Source organism: Pan paniscus, chromosome 8 (genome assembly GCF_029289425.2).
Source record: "Pan paniscus chromosome 8, NHGRI_mPanPan1-v2.0_pri, whole genome shotgun sequence".
NCBI lineage: Eukaryota > Metazoa > Chordata > Mammalia > Primates > Hominidae > Pan > Pan paniscus.
Genome location: NC_073257.2, coordinates 100,681,413 through 100,701,294, shown reverse-complemented (window position 1 = coordinate 100,701,294; position 19,882 = coordinate 100,681,413). Strand labels below are relative to the sequence as shown.

Genomic DNA, 19,882 nt, shown 5'->3' with positions numbered 1-19,882 from the left:
TACCTCCTTCTTGCCTCCATTCCTGCTTTTTCCTTCTAATATCTAACTGCTACTTCTCACTTTCTCTCACACTTTCAGAGAAAGCTTACATTCAACTGGCATTTTTCTTTCACCAGATTTCTGTGTACACTCTAGAAGCTGAGATACTCAGTATTACCCTGAATAATACTTGCTAAAACCCTTAGCAATGCCCCTTCCATTTTCTCCCGCAGACAACTCTGGAAATATCTGACACTGTAACAGAGCTTTTCATATCAGCCTTGTGCAGCAAAAGGAGAAGACTACTTGGATTAGGAGATGTTGATTCCATCTCTAACACTGCCAACTGTATGACCTTTATCAAAGTGCTGAACTTCTATTAACTTTAATATCCTCACTTGGAAAATAATAGGATTAGACTAGATAATTGCTTAGATCTCTTCAAATTCTAAAATACCATGATTTTTAAAAATATGAGTCATGTTATTTCTAGTGGGTTTTAGATTGCAACACGGTTCTCAGTTCATATGTATTGGTTTTCATGTGAGTTATGCACAAAAGCATAGAAAACTACCTGCAGCCTCAAGACAGTGTTAGACAGAATTTTGGAGGGAAACGTGAACACCAATATGATGATACAAGTTTAGAGGTGTATTTGAGGCATAATAAAGAGAAAACTTGACTGGAAGGGCGGCTACTAGTTAAGGTAGTTGGAAAAGGGATAGTATATGTAAGTAACCAGCTTTATGAGGATTTTACATGGTAGGTTGACCAATTTGAACTTAGGTGGAACAATGAAGAGGATTTTAGGAATGAATTTGGAATGTTAAGCAGAGGCAAGAGAAAGGTAGACCATTTAAGATGCTACTTTAACAGTTCAAACATTGTGTGTTGACAGCTATCATGATGGAGAAGGAGATGAAGAGCTGAGGTTTTTTTTTAACTGACAAATAAATAAATATGAAGTACTGGCATATCTTATCTCAAAAAAATTTCCTAGGTCTCTGCATTGAAAAGTCCTACAAATAATGACCTAATAACAATGATCATCCTCACTTATAGAATATGATCTTGTAAAATTCCACATTAAAAAGGAATCGGGACCTCTTAGGGAAATAATTGAGCAGAAGCAGCAAACATTCAGGATGACAGGTTTGGTAAAAGAACTTTGGAGCCAACTTATAGAAGCTCTCACAAGAAACAGAGGGTATAATTTTAATATCAGTAAGGATAATAATCCTTACAGATTTGAAACATCAAATATGCATAGAACCATATATTTATTATAATACTAAATGAAGAAAAACCAATTGTGGAAATTCATAAATAAAGGGAAAGAATCATGGATTTTGGATAACTTAAATATATGTGACAACAATTCCTCTTTATGGAAGTATTCAGTTAATAAACGAAGAACTGATCAAATTGGAATGCCACCATTTTTAATCTCCTAATTAACTCTTGGGTTTGTGTATTGAAAAGCAGTAGTCTCTGACATTCTAAAAAAGAGAAACAGCTGTGCATTGTCAGCCTCATTATGGAAGAACACCATACGGTCTATAAAATATTTTTTTAAAAAAATCTTAATCTTATTAAGGTCATAATTTACAGTACTGGTTCTTAACTTAGTAGGGTGGGCATTTTGCCACCAAGATGATATTTGGCAATGTCAGGAGACATAGTTGACTGTTACAACTTGGGATGTGTGTGCTGCTGGGATCTAGCTAGAGATACTGCTAAACATCCTCCAATACTCAGGACAACTCCAATAATAAAAAAATTACCTTGAAGGTTGAAAAATCACCTATTGGGTACAAAGTTCACTATTTGGGTGATGGGTGCACTAAAAGCTCAGACTTCACTGCTACATAATATATCCACGTAACAGAACTGCACTTGTACTCCCTGAATCTATAAAAATAATTTTAAAAGAGTATTCAATTAGGGAAAAAATGACCTTACCAAAAATATCAATAGTGTTGAGGTTAAGAACGCTTGAGTCACAGGAAATATGAAAGGCGAGGGATGTGGAATATAATCAGCAAAATTCCTATGGTATGAAACTACAACACAAACTACAGTTTCTTCAACAACAAAAACAACAACAAGGCCAGGTGTACTAACTCACGCCTGTAATCCCAGCACTCTGGGAGGCTGAGGCGGGTGGATCACAAGGTCAAGATTTTGAGACCAGCCTGGCCAACATGGTGAAACCACATCTCTACTAAAAATACAAAATTAGCTGGGCATGGTGGTGTGCGCCTGTAATCCCAGCTACTGGGGAGGCTGAGGCGGGAGAATCCTTTGAACCCCAGAGGCAAAGGTTGCAGTGAGCTGAGATCATGCCACTGCACTCCAACCTGGGTGACAGAGCAAGACTCCGTCTCAAGAAAAAAAAAAAAAAAAGGGCAAGGGCAAATGGACCTGTATATCTAAAGAAACATGAGACAACGTCAAGTAATAAAAGATAAAGGCCTTATTTGAATTTTAATCTAAACAAACTATAAAACATTTCATAAATAAACATTATTAATGAAAGAATTGGAAATTTGAGCACTGGCTAGATATTTTTAAAATTTTAGATGTAAGAACAGTATTATTATGTTAAAACAGAGACTTTATCTTTTAGCAATTCATCCTGAAATCCTCATGGATGAAATGTGTGATGCTTGAGATTTGCTTCAAATTAAGATGAGAGAAGTGGCTAGAGATACAGATAAAACCAGATTATGAAACAAGGCTATGTATTGATAATAGTTGAAACCGAGTAATGCATACAAAGGGGATTATTAAACTGTTCTGTCTAAAATTATCTATGTTTAACAGTTTCTATTTTACAAAGCGAAAGGATAACTAGAGGAGAGGCGGTATTCAAAGTTGATTCCAGAGTCTCACTCCCTGGTTACTGGGAGAACTTCATTAACTTGACACTTATTTGGCTCAGAGATGTGGGGATGATGAATTTGAGTTTGAAATGATTGAGTTTGACGTGGCAGGAGGTTGCCCAAGGAGTGATTACAGCAGGCAGATAGAAATAAACACTTGAAAATTGTGATTACAGCAGGCAGATAGAAATAAACTCTTGAAAATTAGCTGATAAATTGACAGTTCAAATTAACAAATGGGAGATAGCAAAGCTGCTGTAGGAGCAATAAGATAGTATTTAATTGTGTTCAAAATCCAAACCAAAACTGCCTGTATCTGCTGAGTACCGACTAAAAGAAAGGCAGTTAGCTGGAATAGCATAGGAGACTGCAAGAATCTAATGATTGTTCTTTTCTCGAGGAAGTAGAGTTGATAAAACATCTGAGTCCTCAACTGCTTCCACCACCATGAACATTTGTAACTAGTCACCGACATGTTCATGTCAGTTTAGTAAAGTCTAACAACAAAGTTCACTGAAATATTGAAATAAAGTCTCCCAAGTTATCTTCTTTTAGCAATTTCTTGCTTAAAACAAATTAAGTTTGGGGCTTCCTAACAAAGGTTGAGGGATGTGACAATATAATAAACATAGTTAACAGGTTTTTGTGAATACTCACTATGTTTTATACACTATGCTGGGTACAAGATATTCCTTATCTCATTTATATTTTATACATCAAACCATAACATAGCATAATAGGTGTGATCTGAATAACTTAATTGCATAAAATAAGAGGTCACAAATTTGTGGGGTTAATAAAATTTCCAAGGTAAGGCTGTGTGTGTTTAGAAATTTTGAAAGTTTGGGTGAGCCTTTTTTTGTTGTTGTTACTGATGGCAGTTGTACATCCTAATTGATATATCAATGGGGATGTTTCTGGATCCTGTGGTTTCCAGCACTGTGGCAGAGATTTCAAAAATAGTTTGGTTAGTTGGTGCCTATTTGGTGGTCAAGACCCAAAAACATGAGGGCAGAACAATAATAATAATAATAATAGAGCATACCCTTTTCTTCCCAAATTCCTGACTCAGGGTTGACTTCATCTGCTGCTTCCCAAACTACCCTTGCTCTCCACTCCCTAGGAAGTGAAAGTGAGTTGATTCAGTTTATATCCCAATTGGCCTTTCCATGGGGTTAAATATGCAAAATAGCAAGTGATAGGCCCCACTACACAGATGGAAAGACTTAGCTTCATCAACAATAGAAAGCAATATACTCAGTATCAAGTGTACATAAGCAGAGTGAATATGAAGCCAACACTGTCCTTTAGTAACACTTGTGGCTCACAGCTCATATATAAGTGAGTTCAGAAGAGAAACTGAATGGGAGAATGAGAAGTTTCACCTCCCCAGAAATATATTCTCTCAAGTATTTCTAGATAAATTTCCAGGTGAAAAATCAAATTTCTTTAAATTAAAAAAATTCAAAATGACAAATGGAAGTTTGTTGATGCCAATATATTTCTAAAGTCAAAATTACAGAAAGAAGCACTGCATGTCAAACATTACGAAAATACTATGTATGAGAGAATAAAGTATTTTGGAAAAACAAATGGATAATTCTTTAAATCCAGAACTACTTTTTATCTTCTGATATCATAGAAACAATGTCATTGTAAACTTCTTGAGGGGCGTCCATTGCCCAGATAAAGTCCAAGTGATTGTAAAAAGGAATCTCCTTGTGGTAAATAAGATTGGGGAGTTTTGGAAGCAAAAGGCCAACATCTTGGGGGTCAGCCAACAGGTCCTTGCCACCGTTCCACACTGCAATTGGTACATTCATGGCTGTCACATTGTAGTAGGGAGGTTGGGACTAGAAAACACAAGAGAAAGAACCAGAGTTTAGGTAACCACACTTTAAACCCAGTACTTACTATTCAAGTAGAGTGTATAACATTAACTGGCGGTTTTATAAGTGAATTCTAGCAATGATTGCACAGAGAAAACCACCTTTATCCACAGAGCAAAGTGAATGCAATATGTTTTAGATAAGTGCTTGTCAAATTCTAATGGGCCTGTGAATCACCTGAAGATCTTGTTGAAGTAAAAATTCTGTTTCAGTAGATCTGGGGAACAGCCTGAGATTCTGCATTCATAGGTGATGCTGATGCCATTGGCTCCAAACCATGCTCTGAATAGCAAGGCTTTGGACAGTAAGTCTTACAAATTAAGAACATAGATTGCAACTCAAGCTAAGGGAAATGGATTTGATTAGATTCTAATTGTTAATAGGTTGTTTCTACCCAAACACTCTAAAATATGATCTCAAAATGTCCTGAGTCATTTATTTGGCTTTGTATTGACTTCCCAGTTATGGTCAGGGGATAGGTCAGTTGTTTCAGTTATGGAGCTGTAATTGTTGAATACTTACCTGAGTATTTACAAAATGTTGCTTCAAATTCTGAGAAAGGGTATTATCATCCCCATGTCCTGTTTCTCGAAAATCACAATTCACACATAGATTTTAAAGAGGTTTACAAAGCAGAAAAAGGAATAAGAGAATTATCTCAAATTTTCTTGCTGCCCAGAGAGAATTTTGTTAGATTTTTTTAGATCATAGTTTCAAGAATAGTAATCCAATATACTAAAAGTTTCTGTATTCTCACATTTTGTGTAATAGCCAACTTGCCATAGCAAAATATTTTATGATATGTAATTTTCCCTAATATTTTCATGATTTCTATTATATTTCCTAAATATTAGAGAAAAGGTAGTGTGTGGAGAATATTCATAATTATAAACCCAGTTTATTTTACTTACATCCTATTATTCAAAGAGTTTTCTAGATGCTGGCCCTGGCTCTTAAATTAGTGTCATTGCTTCAGTTAGTTAAAGACCAACCTGGTATATTATTGGTTTAGTTGGAAGAAGGGTGGACTTGGGGACTGGGTTTCTTGTTCCTCTAAGATGAAGTCCTCTGATTATGAGTATTAGAGTCCAGTAGAAAGAGAGACTCAAAGCAAGCCTGTGTGTTTTGGAGATTTGAGAAAGTGATGGTGGAGGAAAAAATGTTTTCAACAAAAGTTTGATCTCATGCTATTCTGAAAACTTTAAAGATATCAAAAATGCAAAATCAAGGTTGGGGGGCACCTTCTCTACACGTAGGACATTGTTGTTAAAACATATAAATTCCTTCTAAATTTTAAGTCGTGGAAACAAATGAAAATTAGTAGAGTTGTTCAGCTACTACTTGGATGGAAAAATTGGATGTGGTGAAAAGGAAGAAGAGAAGGTTACAAAATACTATAGGGTGCTTCCCTTGTTCAAAAATAGTCAGTGATAACCCGAGAGCTTACCCTGAGCTAAGAGCTTATAGATATTATAGCACTAAATCCTGTCAACAACTTCCTGAGCCTGGGTGGAGAGATGAAGAAATGACTGCCCAAACTCATATTGACTGCAGATAAGATAAACTCCAAAGTCTGGATTCTTATTACAGCAAGTGTGAGGACTGCTTAATATGTCTGCCTATGCCAAAGGCCTCTGCCTATTGTAAAATATTTCCAGCCTTGACCTGCAAGCACAGCATCTTTTTCTTCTATTTGGGAATATATCCCATTGAAATCATTCCTCTGGCTGTCAACAAAGGGAAGGGTATTGTTTAAGAAGACCAGAAATTCCATGAACAGTTAGAATTATTAGCTTATTATATCAGGTATTAGTACTTCAGAAAGGAGAGGACAGTGTGCTGGGGATCTGGGATATGGGACAGGTCTGTGTAATGGCAATGGGTAGTGGTAAGTCCTGGGAAGTCTCTCACACACAGGGGTGTAGTACTTTGAGGGCAGCTTTGTAAACCTCTTTAAATGAGCATAGCCACCAGAGCAGGAATGCATAGTCATGTGGGAGAATGAGAGACAGCACATCAACATTCCTTTGGAAAACAGATGCGCAGTTAACATAATTTCTTCTTTAACATTTAAATAGTTAGTATTGTTGTTCAAAATGTGAATAATTCCAGCTTTAAGAAGCTTACCTGATCATAGTGCATCCTATTCTGAACTGGGCTTCCCCAGTCATAAGCTTGGAATTTCCCAGACTTAACAGCCTAACATAGAGAAATTAAAAGCAAACAAATAAAAATTATTATATTGTGAAAAATAAAATTCAAACATTTCCAAGCAGTTTATTTTCAATTTAAACAATTATTAAGAAACATTTTTCTCATTCCAAGAGATTATTAATAATCTAGGACAAGGTATTTATGTAAGTTTAAATGCAGCTTCACTCAAAATAATTTTTCTTGCATGCCAAGTCATAAAAAGCATTTGCTGGGGGGAGGGATAGCATTAGGAGATATACCTAATGCTAAATGACGAGTTAGTGGGTGCAGCACACCAACACGGCACATGTATACATATGTAACAAACCTGCACGTTGTGCACATGTACCTTAAAACTTAAAGTATAATAATAATAAAATAAAATAAAAAGCATTTTCTTCTTTGAAATAAATTCATAGTTATTTTTGTATGGTAGTCAGTGCCAGAAAAATTACCTTCCAGGTGTACTCAGCAGGATATTTTAAGAATGTGTTTAGGTAAAGTGAAAAGGGTTGAGACCCACAAAATAAATTTTAACAGCATTTGGAAAAGAATACCTGGGACCAATGGAACATGTTTTGAACAGAAGTTCCTGCTGGATTATGTGATAGATACACATCCAAGCGACTCTAGAAATCAACAGACACACATATTATATACATACTAAGACACATACTCAGTTTCTTAAAAACAGTAAAGATTTATGTTTTCTGATTCAGGTCAAGTGTTTAAAGGTAGCATTTACTGGAAGGATATGAACAACACATTTGTATGTCACTTCAGAATTTGCAAAGTGCAATTGCATGTGTTAACCCATTTAATTTGTAGCTGCCTAATGAGGAGAACTTATTAGTTCCATTTTATCAAAATGAAAATTGGGACACAAAGAAGTTTAAAGAAATGTCCAAGATCCACACAGAATGGAGCCAGATACTTTAATTTGGGTCTCTGAGTCTAAATTCTCAGCTTTTATGCTTCTCTACCCAGTGCTAGAGTGCTGTAGGTTAAATATTCACACACAGGCCTCTTGCTTTGCAGAACCCCAAGCAACAAACTGAAGTTCCTTTCTCCAGTTGCAGAGGGCCACTTCATAGTGACTCTTAATGCCATTAATATAGCGGACTGTGGCCAGAGTGAAACAAATTGGCCATCTTTATTGGAGACTGAAGATGGTCTTCTGCAAATTATTACGCAGAGGATGAAATCTCTAATTTCCTTTGTTTCCTTTGTCTTATTTTACTATTATTTTTCTTAAAAGACTCTCACTAATGGAATACAGTAATTTGTTCTGCCTTTTGTTCGTGTGATGAGGACAGGCTACTCTCTGTTAAACTCCACATATGGAATGACAAGTAACCACAACACTTCATAGAATTATACCTTCTTATCAATAGATGTAATTTTCTTAGGTGTTCAAGGGTATATAACTAAAGTGACAATTTGGAGGGGAGATAGTTGTCTATGAATAGTAGTAGAAAACCTTATATGCTATTACTATGTGCTATATGCTTTGTACAATGTTCTATATGCTTTAAACATACTAGCTCATTTGATCTTCACAATAACCCATTTTGTGGATGAGGAAATCAAGACAGAGACGTTTAAGTCAGTTCCAAATGTACGGTTTGAATTTAAACTGATCTAAATCCATACTCTTAACTATGATAGTGTATTTTGTCCGTATGTTTTGAAACTCCAACTCAATACAAAGTGAATGAAAAGGTAGATAACGAATATGGGCAAAGTCAGCCGGGCGTGGTGGCTCACGCCTGTAATCCCAGCACTTTGGGAAGCTGAGGCGTGTGGATCATGAGGTCAGGAGATTGAGACCATCCTGGCTAACGCGATGAAACCCCGACTGTACTAAAAATACAAAAAATTAGCCAGGCGTGGTGGCGGGCGCCTGTAGTTCCAGCTACTCGGGAGGCTGAGGCAGGAGAATGGCGTGAACCCAAGAGGCGGAGCTTGCTATGAGCTGAGATCGCGCCACTGCACTCCAGCCTGGGTGACAAAGCGAGACTCTATCTCAAAAAAAGAATATGGGCAAAGTCTTACATAATTAGTTGCTCAGAAATATAGTCTGTAAGATTTATCAAAATGACTGTCAGCATTAGAAATATTTATTGAAAACATTTATTCAATATCTAGACATTTTTCTCACAAAGGAGCCTGCTAAAATATATGGTTCAGTCCTTTCTCTTACAGAATTTAAATGTAACACCTAGTATTTAGTTGGTCATAAGTGAGTAGTGAATTGTTTTTTTTCTTCATGTTGTTTATTTGGTTTAGGGGCAACTGGGGTGATGGAAGGATGCTGGAAGTGATGAAATTGGGAGCAATGATTTGTGATTTCTCTCATGTTTATCAGGATATCGCAGTTCTGAACCTACTCCTTGTTCTCATAAAGTACCACTACTAAGTGGCAATGAAACAAGTAATCAAAGATGTTGCTCAAAATATAGAAATTGAAATGCATACTAACCGTGTTAAAGTTCTTACTGTCAAATCCACAAATTATAAATAAGGCATTGCTGCAAAGGAGATTCAGTGTCTCACGGGAGCACACTTCAGTAGCAAGAAATTGATCAAAGAAGTTGTGTGGGTAGAATATTTTGTCACCAAATATAATCTGGAAAATAAAGGCACTATTAGAGGGTTGTAGCAATCAAGCTGCAGAAAAGACTCACTAGTTTATCTAATCTACTTATACATGTGTGATGAGGATGATGATGTATTCTTATTCTTACATGTTGTTTTAGGAATTTCCAATACTTTATTTAGTTAATTCCCTAATAAAGTTGTGAAATGGGCAGCACAGATATCAATACTGGGTATCTATTGTGGCACTGAGAACTGTACTGGCTGCTGAGAGGAAGTATAAGACACAAAGAGTTACAATCTAGTTGGGGTGATAGGAGTTGTGGGATAAAATCTTAAAAACACATGGCAGACTGTCATAATGAAGTGCCAAGATGTGAGATTTCAGCAATAAATTGTGAAAAGTTTGGGAGGAGAAATGGTGACTTGGCCATATTTTCAGCAAAGCCTTTACGGAGGCAATGAGGCTCAGTATAAGAATTGAAAGAGTTTGCCCCAACTCTCTTTGAGGAAGGCAGATATTTTGTCATCTCTATTTTATACACGAGGAAACATGAGGTTAACATGAGTTAGGGTCTTGGGCTAAGTAGAGCTCGATTATACCTAGAATCCTTACCCAAGCCTCTAACTTGAGGTCTATTGCTTTTCTAAATTTTAATCTACGTCTGCATTGCCTATCAGAAAATCTGAGTATGAGTAGGAAATAAGTTCTCAATCAATGTAGCCAATAACTATTTCTGGGTCATCACAAAATTTTAGATTTTAATAAAAGTTTTCCAAATGTAGTTTGCCTATAGGTAAGTTCTCTTAGGCTTTAGACATACATATTAATACAGAATGAAAAGAGATGAATAGTACAAAACCATAGAAGGAAATGGAATCCTTATATTTTATAACCTGAGGCTAAACCATTCTCCTAAAGGAAAGAGTGTGTGTGTGTGTGTGTGTGTGTGTGTGTGTGTGTTGGTTTTACTGGGTGAGAGAATTAGGGTATTAAGCATTGTCAAACAAAACGATTAATTCCATAACATGTGTGCCTACTGCATAAGGCACTTAATATTTATAATTTATTGAAAGCCACACCACTGACTTATGAGATCGCCCATTTAAAGATGAAGGAGCTCTTAGGAAAGCCAAAAAGGAAAGCCATGAGAGATCTCAAGGTGTTTGCCTCACTCAATCACTGATTTATTTCCCCCTTTTCTCCCTTTCCCTTCCCTTCCTTTCCCTCCTCTTTCCAGTCTCTCTGGCCCAAGTGGGTTAGTCTTCTCATTTGACTATTTTGTTTTGTTTTTATTTCATCTTCCCTTCTCCTGGAGTGGAATCACAGCCTTGACACAACTGTGTAGAGTGCTTAATAAACAAACCATCTGTGAAAAAGCAAAACTACTCCCAGGCATTGCTGACCCACATGAAGAACAAAGAAAGAAAGGGGGATCTCACAGGCTGTAAGGAGATTCAAACATGGTCAGTGCTATGGAAGAAATAATACAGATGCGAACAGCTCCATTTTTGGATATAAAAATGATTGTTCTCTTTTTATAACTCTGTTCTCTTTTTATAACTTTAAAATCCATGGGCAATCGAGGGTCTTAGATTCACTTAATTAAAGAGAATTGCATACCTTGAAGAGGGATTGAGGAACAAATCTAAGTTTGTTTATAAGGCTTTTTGTATACTTCACAGTGGCAACAGGAGCTAGAGCATAGAAGGTTTTGATTCTTTTAGCCAGGCTGGGATTGGTGGAAAAGGCAATAAAACCTGAAAAAGAACAAGGAACTGGTGAAAAAGGTGTGTGTGTGTGTTGTTGTTGTTGTTTTGTTTGTTTTTATAAGTGTGACATTATTTTGGACTTACTAAGGATGGTGTTTGAGACAGCCTGAGAAATTAGCATCTATGCTGGCTCAGTGATTAGATTTTGGTATATTTGTTTTATTTTCATAGATTTTTCTATGGGGACATGAGGCTGGAACGTTTTAAAAGTTATCATAAAACTTTATCTGACCTTAGAAAATAGACCAAATTTAGGATACTCATATGGTTACAAAAAAATTTTTTTTATGAATTTATATTTTTTATGAATTTAAATGTATCTCATTACAATGAGATAATTAATTAACACTTAATATGAGTAGAGTATATAAGTGGAAAGGTTAAGAGTAGAAATTTAAATATGACCAAACTCAATTTGAATCCTGGCTCTGTGGTTTATTAGCTTTGTGACCTTGGACAAGCCACCTAATCTCTAAGAACCACTGTTTCCCTATCTGAAATACAAGGATAGTGGTGAGTGCTTCATTAGGTTGTTAGGAACTAAAGGAAGTAAATCATGTAAAGAAAGAATTTATCATGATTCTTGGCACATAGTAAATGCTTGATAAATAAGGACCCAAGAGAATTCAAATATCTATACATAGTAAATACATTCAGTAATGAATTAATTTTGTAAGCAGTAGTATACTGGCAGATGAGGATGTGATCAAGTAGTTATCAAGTTTAACGCTGCAGTATAGCTACATAGGCAAGGCCCTCCCACTGTCAATAATGACATATAGATGAGACTCAAGAATGGCCTAAAAAAAACCCTTTCAGATATAGACAACTATATAATATGTAGTCTGGTTCTATTTGTGGAAGAATGGTTTTTCCAAGAACACCCTTCATCCAGGTCACCACCATCTCCCGCATGGGTACTATAAGTGTCCTCTAATTGGTTCTCTGCTCCTGCCTCTTTGCCCCTGGCAACAAAAGGGATCCTGTTATGAATCATGTAACTCTTCGATTCAAAATTATTCTGCAGTTTTCTTTTTTTATCAGAGTGAAAGCTAAAATCCCTACAACAGCCAAAGAGCCCTGAACAGTCTTTCCTCCCCAACATCTGTGATCTCATCTCTCACTCTCTCTGTCTCTTTCTCAATTTGATTCATCCACACAAGGCATAGCCTCACTGCTGTTCTTGAACAAACTAGGTGTGCTCCAGCTTCAGATTCTTCTCACTTGCTATTCTCTCTTCCTGGAACATCTGATGCCTACTGGGTAGGCACATGACTCACTCTCTGACCTTCATCATGACTTTACCCAAAGAGTGCTTGTGTTACCAATCTACAATTTCTGTGAACCCCTCTGGTGCTCTCTAATGTAATTCCCTGGGTTATTTTCTCTCCATAGCTTTAGCATTATCTAAAATATATTACATTTTACTTTTTAACCTTTTTTATTTTCTCTGCCTCCTATCTCTAGAGTATAAATGGTACAAAGGCAGAAGTTTCCATCTATTTTATTTATTTCTGTATTCTTTTGATACATCATAGGAGCCTGCCCCATAAATATGGTCAAATGAATAGAATAAACTTAGGTCAGTGGCTGTATGGTATAATGCTTCAGAGTATGTGCTTGGGAGTCAGACTGCCTGAGCTACCCTATTGGTAATAATCCATGTAACCTTGCACGAACTGTATACCGTTGTTTTGTTTTCCCATATAATAGGAATTATAATTGTCCTTATGTCATTGTGTTGTTGGAGGCATTAAATGAATGGAAAGCAATTAGTGTGGTTGCTAACATGCCTACCATAACCACTGGGAAAGTGTTTATGAGAAGTAAACCACTTGGCCTTGACTGCCATTACTTACCAATGGTGGTGCCCTGGGAATGGCCAACATAGTGTAGCTGCTTCTGTCCAGTTTTCTTTACAATGAAGTCGATTGTGGCTGGAAGGTCATATTTAGCCATTTCATCAAAGCTGAAAGGAAAAAGACGAAATGAAAGTGAATACATTTCCTTGCTATTGTTTCTAAAATTCAAGCATTTATAGCTAATGATCCCTTTGGGATACAGAAAACTGGATTCTCTAAACATTGATGCTTATAGACCATCAGTGGATGTCAGGTGCCCTTTGGGGCAACTTCTTATAAACAACTGACATCATTTCTGAAGCGCAGCATTGCAGCCACAATTGAATCCAAACAAGATAGTATCTGTAGGTGGGAATTATTTCTATCCCTGAAATGAAATGTCAGATTTAATAATAATGTGTATGCTGTGTTCCATGTCATTTAATATAAATCCTATCTTTCTCTATTTTATTTTTCCCAAATCAGCCAACATGATATTTTGAAAATGAAAACTGTATTATGCCACTCCTCTTTTTAAAACTTCTCAGTGCACTCAGAATGAGGCCCAAGGCTCTCACTATCACCACTACTGCCCCATCTGCACCTCAGTCTTCACTCATGTCATTTTCCCTTTTCCCGCTACACCTGGGACACATAGGTTTCCTTTCAGCTCCTAGGACTCTTGGAACACTTTCATGCCTTAGCATCAGCAGCCAGGTTTTGTTCTGTTCTCTACCTCCATCAGTAATTTCCAGGAATAAGGCACAAGAAGACCAGTGAGAGAAGCCCATGATAATCTCTCCATGATATCTGAATTTCACTCTCCCCACCCCTCCTATTAATGATGATTCAGATTGCTGTTCTCCTACCCCCAAATGGGTTTTTACTTCTCTCTTGAATCCATATGGACATTCCTTTGGAATTTTCCAGGGGCTGTGAGTTTCCTTGCTTCAGCCATATTGTTCATTCCATTTGGAAAATCACTTTCAGGGAATCCCTAATGGAGACTCCTGAGATCACAGAAAGTTTGAAGGAAAAGCTATCCTAGGAATGAGGTACATGGAAGAATCCAAAAATGGATTAGAATGAAAATGACTTGTTTATCCTCCTACTTGGAGTGTAATTTGTTAAAATGGGACTGGATTAGAAGGGGCAAATGCCTATGCTTTTAAAGCCCAGTGTTTATTTTTAATTGTCCCTTTTGTTTACCTGAAAGCCCAGAATTCAACTGAATCTGGTGAATAGTACAAGTTTCTTCTAGCCCAGGTGTTTCCTCTGCTGTTGCCCAGCCACACATCATAACCAGCATCTGCCAGAATGAAGGCAAGGCTGTTGTTCGGCAGGTTGGAAATCCAGTTTGTGGCTGATGCAAGCAAACCATGCTGCAAAAACACAACAGGTCTCTGGCCTAAGGAAGAAAATGTTTATAAACTTTATAAATGTATTCCTTATTCTAGGATAAATGTGAGGCTAGAAACAGTCTTCCATATGACTAGCACTAAATACATTTGCCTGATTGAGTTGATTATTTTTGAATATCTTATCTTAATTGTGGTGATGATTTCTCAGGGAGTTGATTTCTCAGATGCCAAAACTTATGAAACTGCACACCTTAAATATGAGCAGCTTATTATATGCCAGTTACATCTCAATAAAACTATTGAAAAAATTATATTCTCAGCTAATTCAGCACAATGTTAAATTTGGTAAACTGTAAGTGGTAAAATTACGAGTAATCTTTTTTTTTCTTTTTGTACTTCATAACATTTCTACAATGAGTAAAAGGTAAATTTTTAATAGTACTAGTGAAAATTAGCCTGTATGTGTTTAGGAAATGAGCCTTGAATTGGTTCCCCATCTTCCCCTCTGCAACACACACCCTGGCTAACTCTTCCTGATCCTTACTTAGATCTTCATCCAGTTATTGTTTCTGAGAGTGAGCTTTCCTTGACTCCCTTAGCTGAGTTAGGTGATTTTATTAAAACCTTCAGTTTAATATCCTATGTACAGTTGTAGCTTGAGCTTATCACATATTATTATAATCACTCATTTACTTGTCTATTTCATTGGCTTGATGATGATCTCCTTGAAGATTGAAAATATAGCTTATTTTTGCATTTCCAGAATGAGCAAGACATTACATTTTTAGCAAGAAATAAAAGGAGGAAAAAGGAAAGAACAAAAGAAGGAAAAGTTGGAGGAAGAAAGGAGAGAGGGAAGGAGGAAGAAAGAAGGAAAGGAAAAAAGAGAGAAAGGAAGGAAGAAAAGAAGCTTATATATACCTGTATTCCCTGAATTTTTCTTCCCATAAGGAATTCTGTTGACTTCAAGAATATAACCATCTTCAGTCACAACTTCGTATTCTTCATTTGGGTATCCCCAATAAGTAATCATCTGACTCTGAGGAAGCAAACCCAAAAGTTTAAATTTTAGTTGATTTTTAGATATATCTAATAAATGAATATTACTGTTTATTTTTAATTGGTCATATAAAATCTTTAACTCATTATGATTTTAAATAATAGCATCTTTTAGTTTTATAGAGTTTTTCCCCAGAGTAACTTACAATGTTCATAGTCACTTCAGGGCTTTCAGGATGTAATTTTCCAAAGAAACCATGTGTAGTCCCCAGTACAGATATCAAACTTGCCATTGTTAAAAGCAGCCACATTTTGGACCTGCCTGAAAGAAAAGAATAACCCGTGCCATGGTTAACCCATTATACTTTCATAATGCTTATATTTTATGCCAATTTTACCTTTGTGCCAAGTAGAGGAATGCTTGGGTTTGATTATATTCCATTGGGCAATAAACTGAGACATGTGGATGTCAGCACAGGTAACTTAATGCTTAACATGTTTTAATGCTTAACATGTTTAAGCTTTTAATGCTTAACTTGTTTTCACTGTTTGATTCCTTTTGTTTAAGAACATTTTCCACTTGGTTTCAAGCCATACTGAATTAATCTTAATTGGCAAAAAAAAAAAAAGCCTCTAATTGGCATAACAATGTGTCCTTATTATGCTTTGTGTTTAAGACTTTTGCCTGCTTATTTTGAGAGCCCAGATTTGGGTGAGGAATGTGTGGGCCTTTGACTTCTCTATATCCAATCTCTATATAATGTGTGTTCAAAGTCATCATGGTGATTTTAAATGTTGTTTATAATAGTTATTCCATAAACATTTACTAATTTGAGGTTATTATGTGATTTTCCCACGTCTGCTTCCAGGGTAGCTGGGACTACAGGTGTTCATCTGGCTAATTTTTTTTCTTTTTTTTAGAGATAGGGTGTTTCTACATTACTCAGACTGGTCTCGAACTCCTGGCCTCAAGGTATCTTCCCTCCTGGGCTTCCCAAAGCACTGGGATTATAGACATAAGCCACCACACCTAGCCTTATAGACAATATTTGGTATTAGACCCACAACACCTGAACTTCCTTCTATGTTGTAGTCACCGATTATAAGTTTGAGAATCTTCAGATATTAAGCTGGTGAAAAAGCTTCAATACAGAAGTGATATTGTCCTCAAATAGTTGAAGGGAAGCCATGTAGAGGACAGTTTTAAATCACTTCATTTTTAGTGTGTCAGAAATAAATTATTCAATAAATATTTATTGAGAAACTGTATGTTAGGAGCAATACTTGGAGATCATATGTAGAAATATTTGACTTGAATACAGTGAAGAATTTGTAATATTTGGATCTTTGGATTCAAGTGGAATTCTTTGAAAAGTGGTGACTTCCCAGTTGCTGATAATATTTCAAGAAAACCGGTTTATAGTAATTCATGCAGAGCACATAGCATAGTTCCTGATTTACAGTAAAACCAGACCAGAACTCTCAAGGCCTAAATCTGACCCTCTGGTCTAATAGTTTGCCCACTGGTTTAGTATAGGATTAGATTTAAGGGTATCTCTTAAAAATCAGTTTTTGACAGAGCGCGGTAGCTCATGCCTGCAAACCTAGCACTTTGGGAGGCCGAGGCGGGCGGATCAGGAGGTCAGGAGATCGAGGCCATCCTGGCTAACATGGTGAAACCACGTCTCTACTAAAAATACAAAAAAATTAGCCGGGTGTGCGCGCCTGTAATCCCAGCTACTCGGGAGGCTGAGACGGAAGAGTCCTTGAACCGAGAAGGCGGAGGTTGCAGTGAGCGGAGATCGCACCATTGCACTCCAGCCCAGGAGACAGTGTGAGACTCCGTCTCAAAAAAAAAAAAAAAATCAGTTTTTAACTAAGCCTTGTTTTTACCATGATATTTTAGGAAGAGATAAACTAATATATAGAGACTAACCAGTAGTGTTGTGACATTCAAACCAGAGGCTTTCATCAAACATTTCAGGAACCCACATGACCTCCATTAAGTGATTTGCCATTGTAAAGTGAGGACGCTTAACCTACTGTTTGCATTGGAGAACATCTCAATGGGCTCAAAGATGTTCAAGGGCAGAATAAATTTCTCAAAATGCTTGTTGCCAAGTCCTAGGAAAATACCAGTAATTAACACATACAGAGGGCTCACTATGTGCTGTACTGTGTGTTCAACATGGTATACGTGAAATGAACTGTCTTTGCTAAGACAGTGTTCTCATCTATAAAACAGGGCCTGTAATAGTGTATTTCTCTATGTTAGGGTAATTCATTATGATAACAAAAGTAAAGTTCTTAACATGCTGGGCATCTCATAAATGTTAGTTAAATATAGTTATTATTACTATTATCTCATTTAATTCTCATAGCAACTCTATGAAGTAGGTAGCATTATATTATCCATTTTACAAATAAGCAAGGTAAGGCTAAAAGAGGACTCGCCCAACCAAATATATAGAAAGTAGTGGAGCCCATATTTGAAACTAGTCTATTTCCAAAGGCTATGTTCTTCCCCACTGTAATACTCCTTCAGTATGACCCTGGGCCAGCTTTTATAGGGACATCCCCAGGGAGATTTATATAATTTGGTCTAGACTTCTGTTTTGAAAGGTTTATAATTTAAATAAATGTTTTAGTAGCCTATAAGGTTTAACAATCGTATTAATAATGATCAATTCAACAGCAGTTGATTTGGATGATATTAAATATTAAACATAGCATATTAATACAGCCAACTATATGTCACTAGATTACTGATCTATTCCTTCTCAAAAAGAAGAATCACAGAGACTAGACTTTCACATTAGGAACTTAATAAACAAATTTGTAATTCAATAATTAAGAAATTATGAGACTTTCACATTAGGCACTAATTGCAATAATAAACAAATTTGTCATTCCATAATTAAGAATCTCATGTCCATACAAAAAAAAGAAGAAAATAAATCAAATCCTAGAGGAATAAGCCATAATTTAAACAGATACATTTATGCAGGTGAATATGCAACAAATATCTAAGCCTTTAAAAATGCATCACTTGGGATAAAGAAAAAATCTAATAATTCAAATAACAATTTTGTTCAGCAGAAGTTCTACTTACAGTTTCCTCAGAAATAGTTAGGATTCTGTTTCTCTGGCTGGTTAGTATTTTGGTCAATGTTGTATTGACTTCTTATATACAAAACCTTCAACAATGGTCAGATTCCTCATCCACTGATTACATTACCAAAAAGACTTACTATCTGGGCATCATCTAATGTTAACAGGACAAAACTAAAAATTAAATATTGCATTCATTTTCACATAATACTGAGTGCTCACCTTTAACTTTTAACAAAGACAAATATTGGCCAAAGTAGTTCTGAGGATTAAAATGATTTAGGAACCATTAAAAATAATCCTTGATAGCCTAAACATATAAACGTTTTTGAGCCAAAGGTATAATGCAAATGATTATATAGTTTGGCTCAGATAGAGAGGCATAAAATGACAAAAGGCCACCTGTTATTCTTTAAAAATGCAGCGCATAAGCTATTTTGACTAGATGGTTAGATAAGTGAATGTGTTCAGCAAAGATTAATATTTTATTATGGTCTTTGACCAGGGTCTCAAATCCTACAGATAATGGTCTAGCTATCATACAAAACCCAGCCCTTGACCTTTAAGAACATACTTTTGGTGTCTTTTTCCTTCTAAGAAATCTAGGCTTAATACCTGGACGATGAAACAATCTGTACAACAAATCTCCAGGACACAGGTTTACCTATGTAACAAACCTGCACTTGTACCCCTAAACTTAAAATAAAAATTAAAAAAAAGGAAACAAAAAAATCTATGGGTTATAGTTTGAACAATATGAATGTGTTTATTAAAAGTATATATTAAATTATGTTTTAAAATACAGTTGATCCTTTACAACCATCATGAGCATCTGTTGCTCGTGGGATACATGTGCGGAATGTGCAGGTTTGCTGCATAGTATACATGCGCCATGGTGGTTTGCTGCACCCATCCACCCATCATCTACATTAGGTATTTCTCCTAGTGCTATCCCTCCCGTTGTCCCCTAGCCCCTGGCAGGCCCTGGTGTGTGACGTTCCCTTCCCTGTGTCCATTTGTTCTCATTGTTCAACTCCCACTTATGAATGAGAACATGCGGTGTTTGGTTTTCTCTTCCTGTGTTAGTTTGCTGAGAATGATGGTTTCCAGCTTTATCCATGTCCCTGTGAAGGACATGAACTCATCCTTTTTTATGGCTGCATAGTATTCCATGGTGTATATGTGCCACATTTTCTTTATCCAGTCTATTATTGATGGGCATTTGGGTTGGTTCCAAGTCTTTGCTATTGTGA

At 36.3% G+C, this 19,882-nt stretch overlaps 1 protein-coding gene across 1 annotated transcript; it reads right to left on the bottom strand.

The window, feature by feature from the left end:
- Positions 1 to 4,347: 4,347 nt before the first annotated feature.
- On the bottom strand, positions 4,348 to 18,845 carry LIPF (lipase F, gastric type). Its single transcript, XM_057298949.2, has 10 exons — positions 18,631 to 18,845; positions 15,725 to 15,840; positions 15,441 to 15,558; positions 14,368 to 14,566; positions 13,177 to 13,286; positions 11,169 to 11,305; positions 9,429 to 9,575; positions 7,504 to 7,575; positions 6,881 to 6,952; positions 4,348 to 4,717 (listed from the first exon to the last, which is right to left on the bottom strand). Exons 2-10 carry the CDS (start codon positions 15,827 to 15,829, stop codon positions 4,481 to 4,483), a joined length of 1,197 nt encoding a protein of 398 aa, XP_057154932.1. The 5' UTR covers positions 15,830 to 15,840; positions 18,631 to 18,845; the 3' UTR covers positions 4,348 to 4,480.
- Positions 18,846 to 19,882: the final 1,037 nt, after the last annotated feature.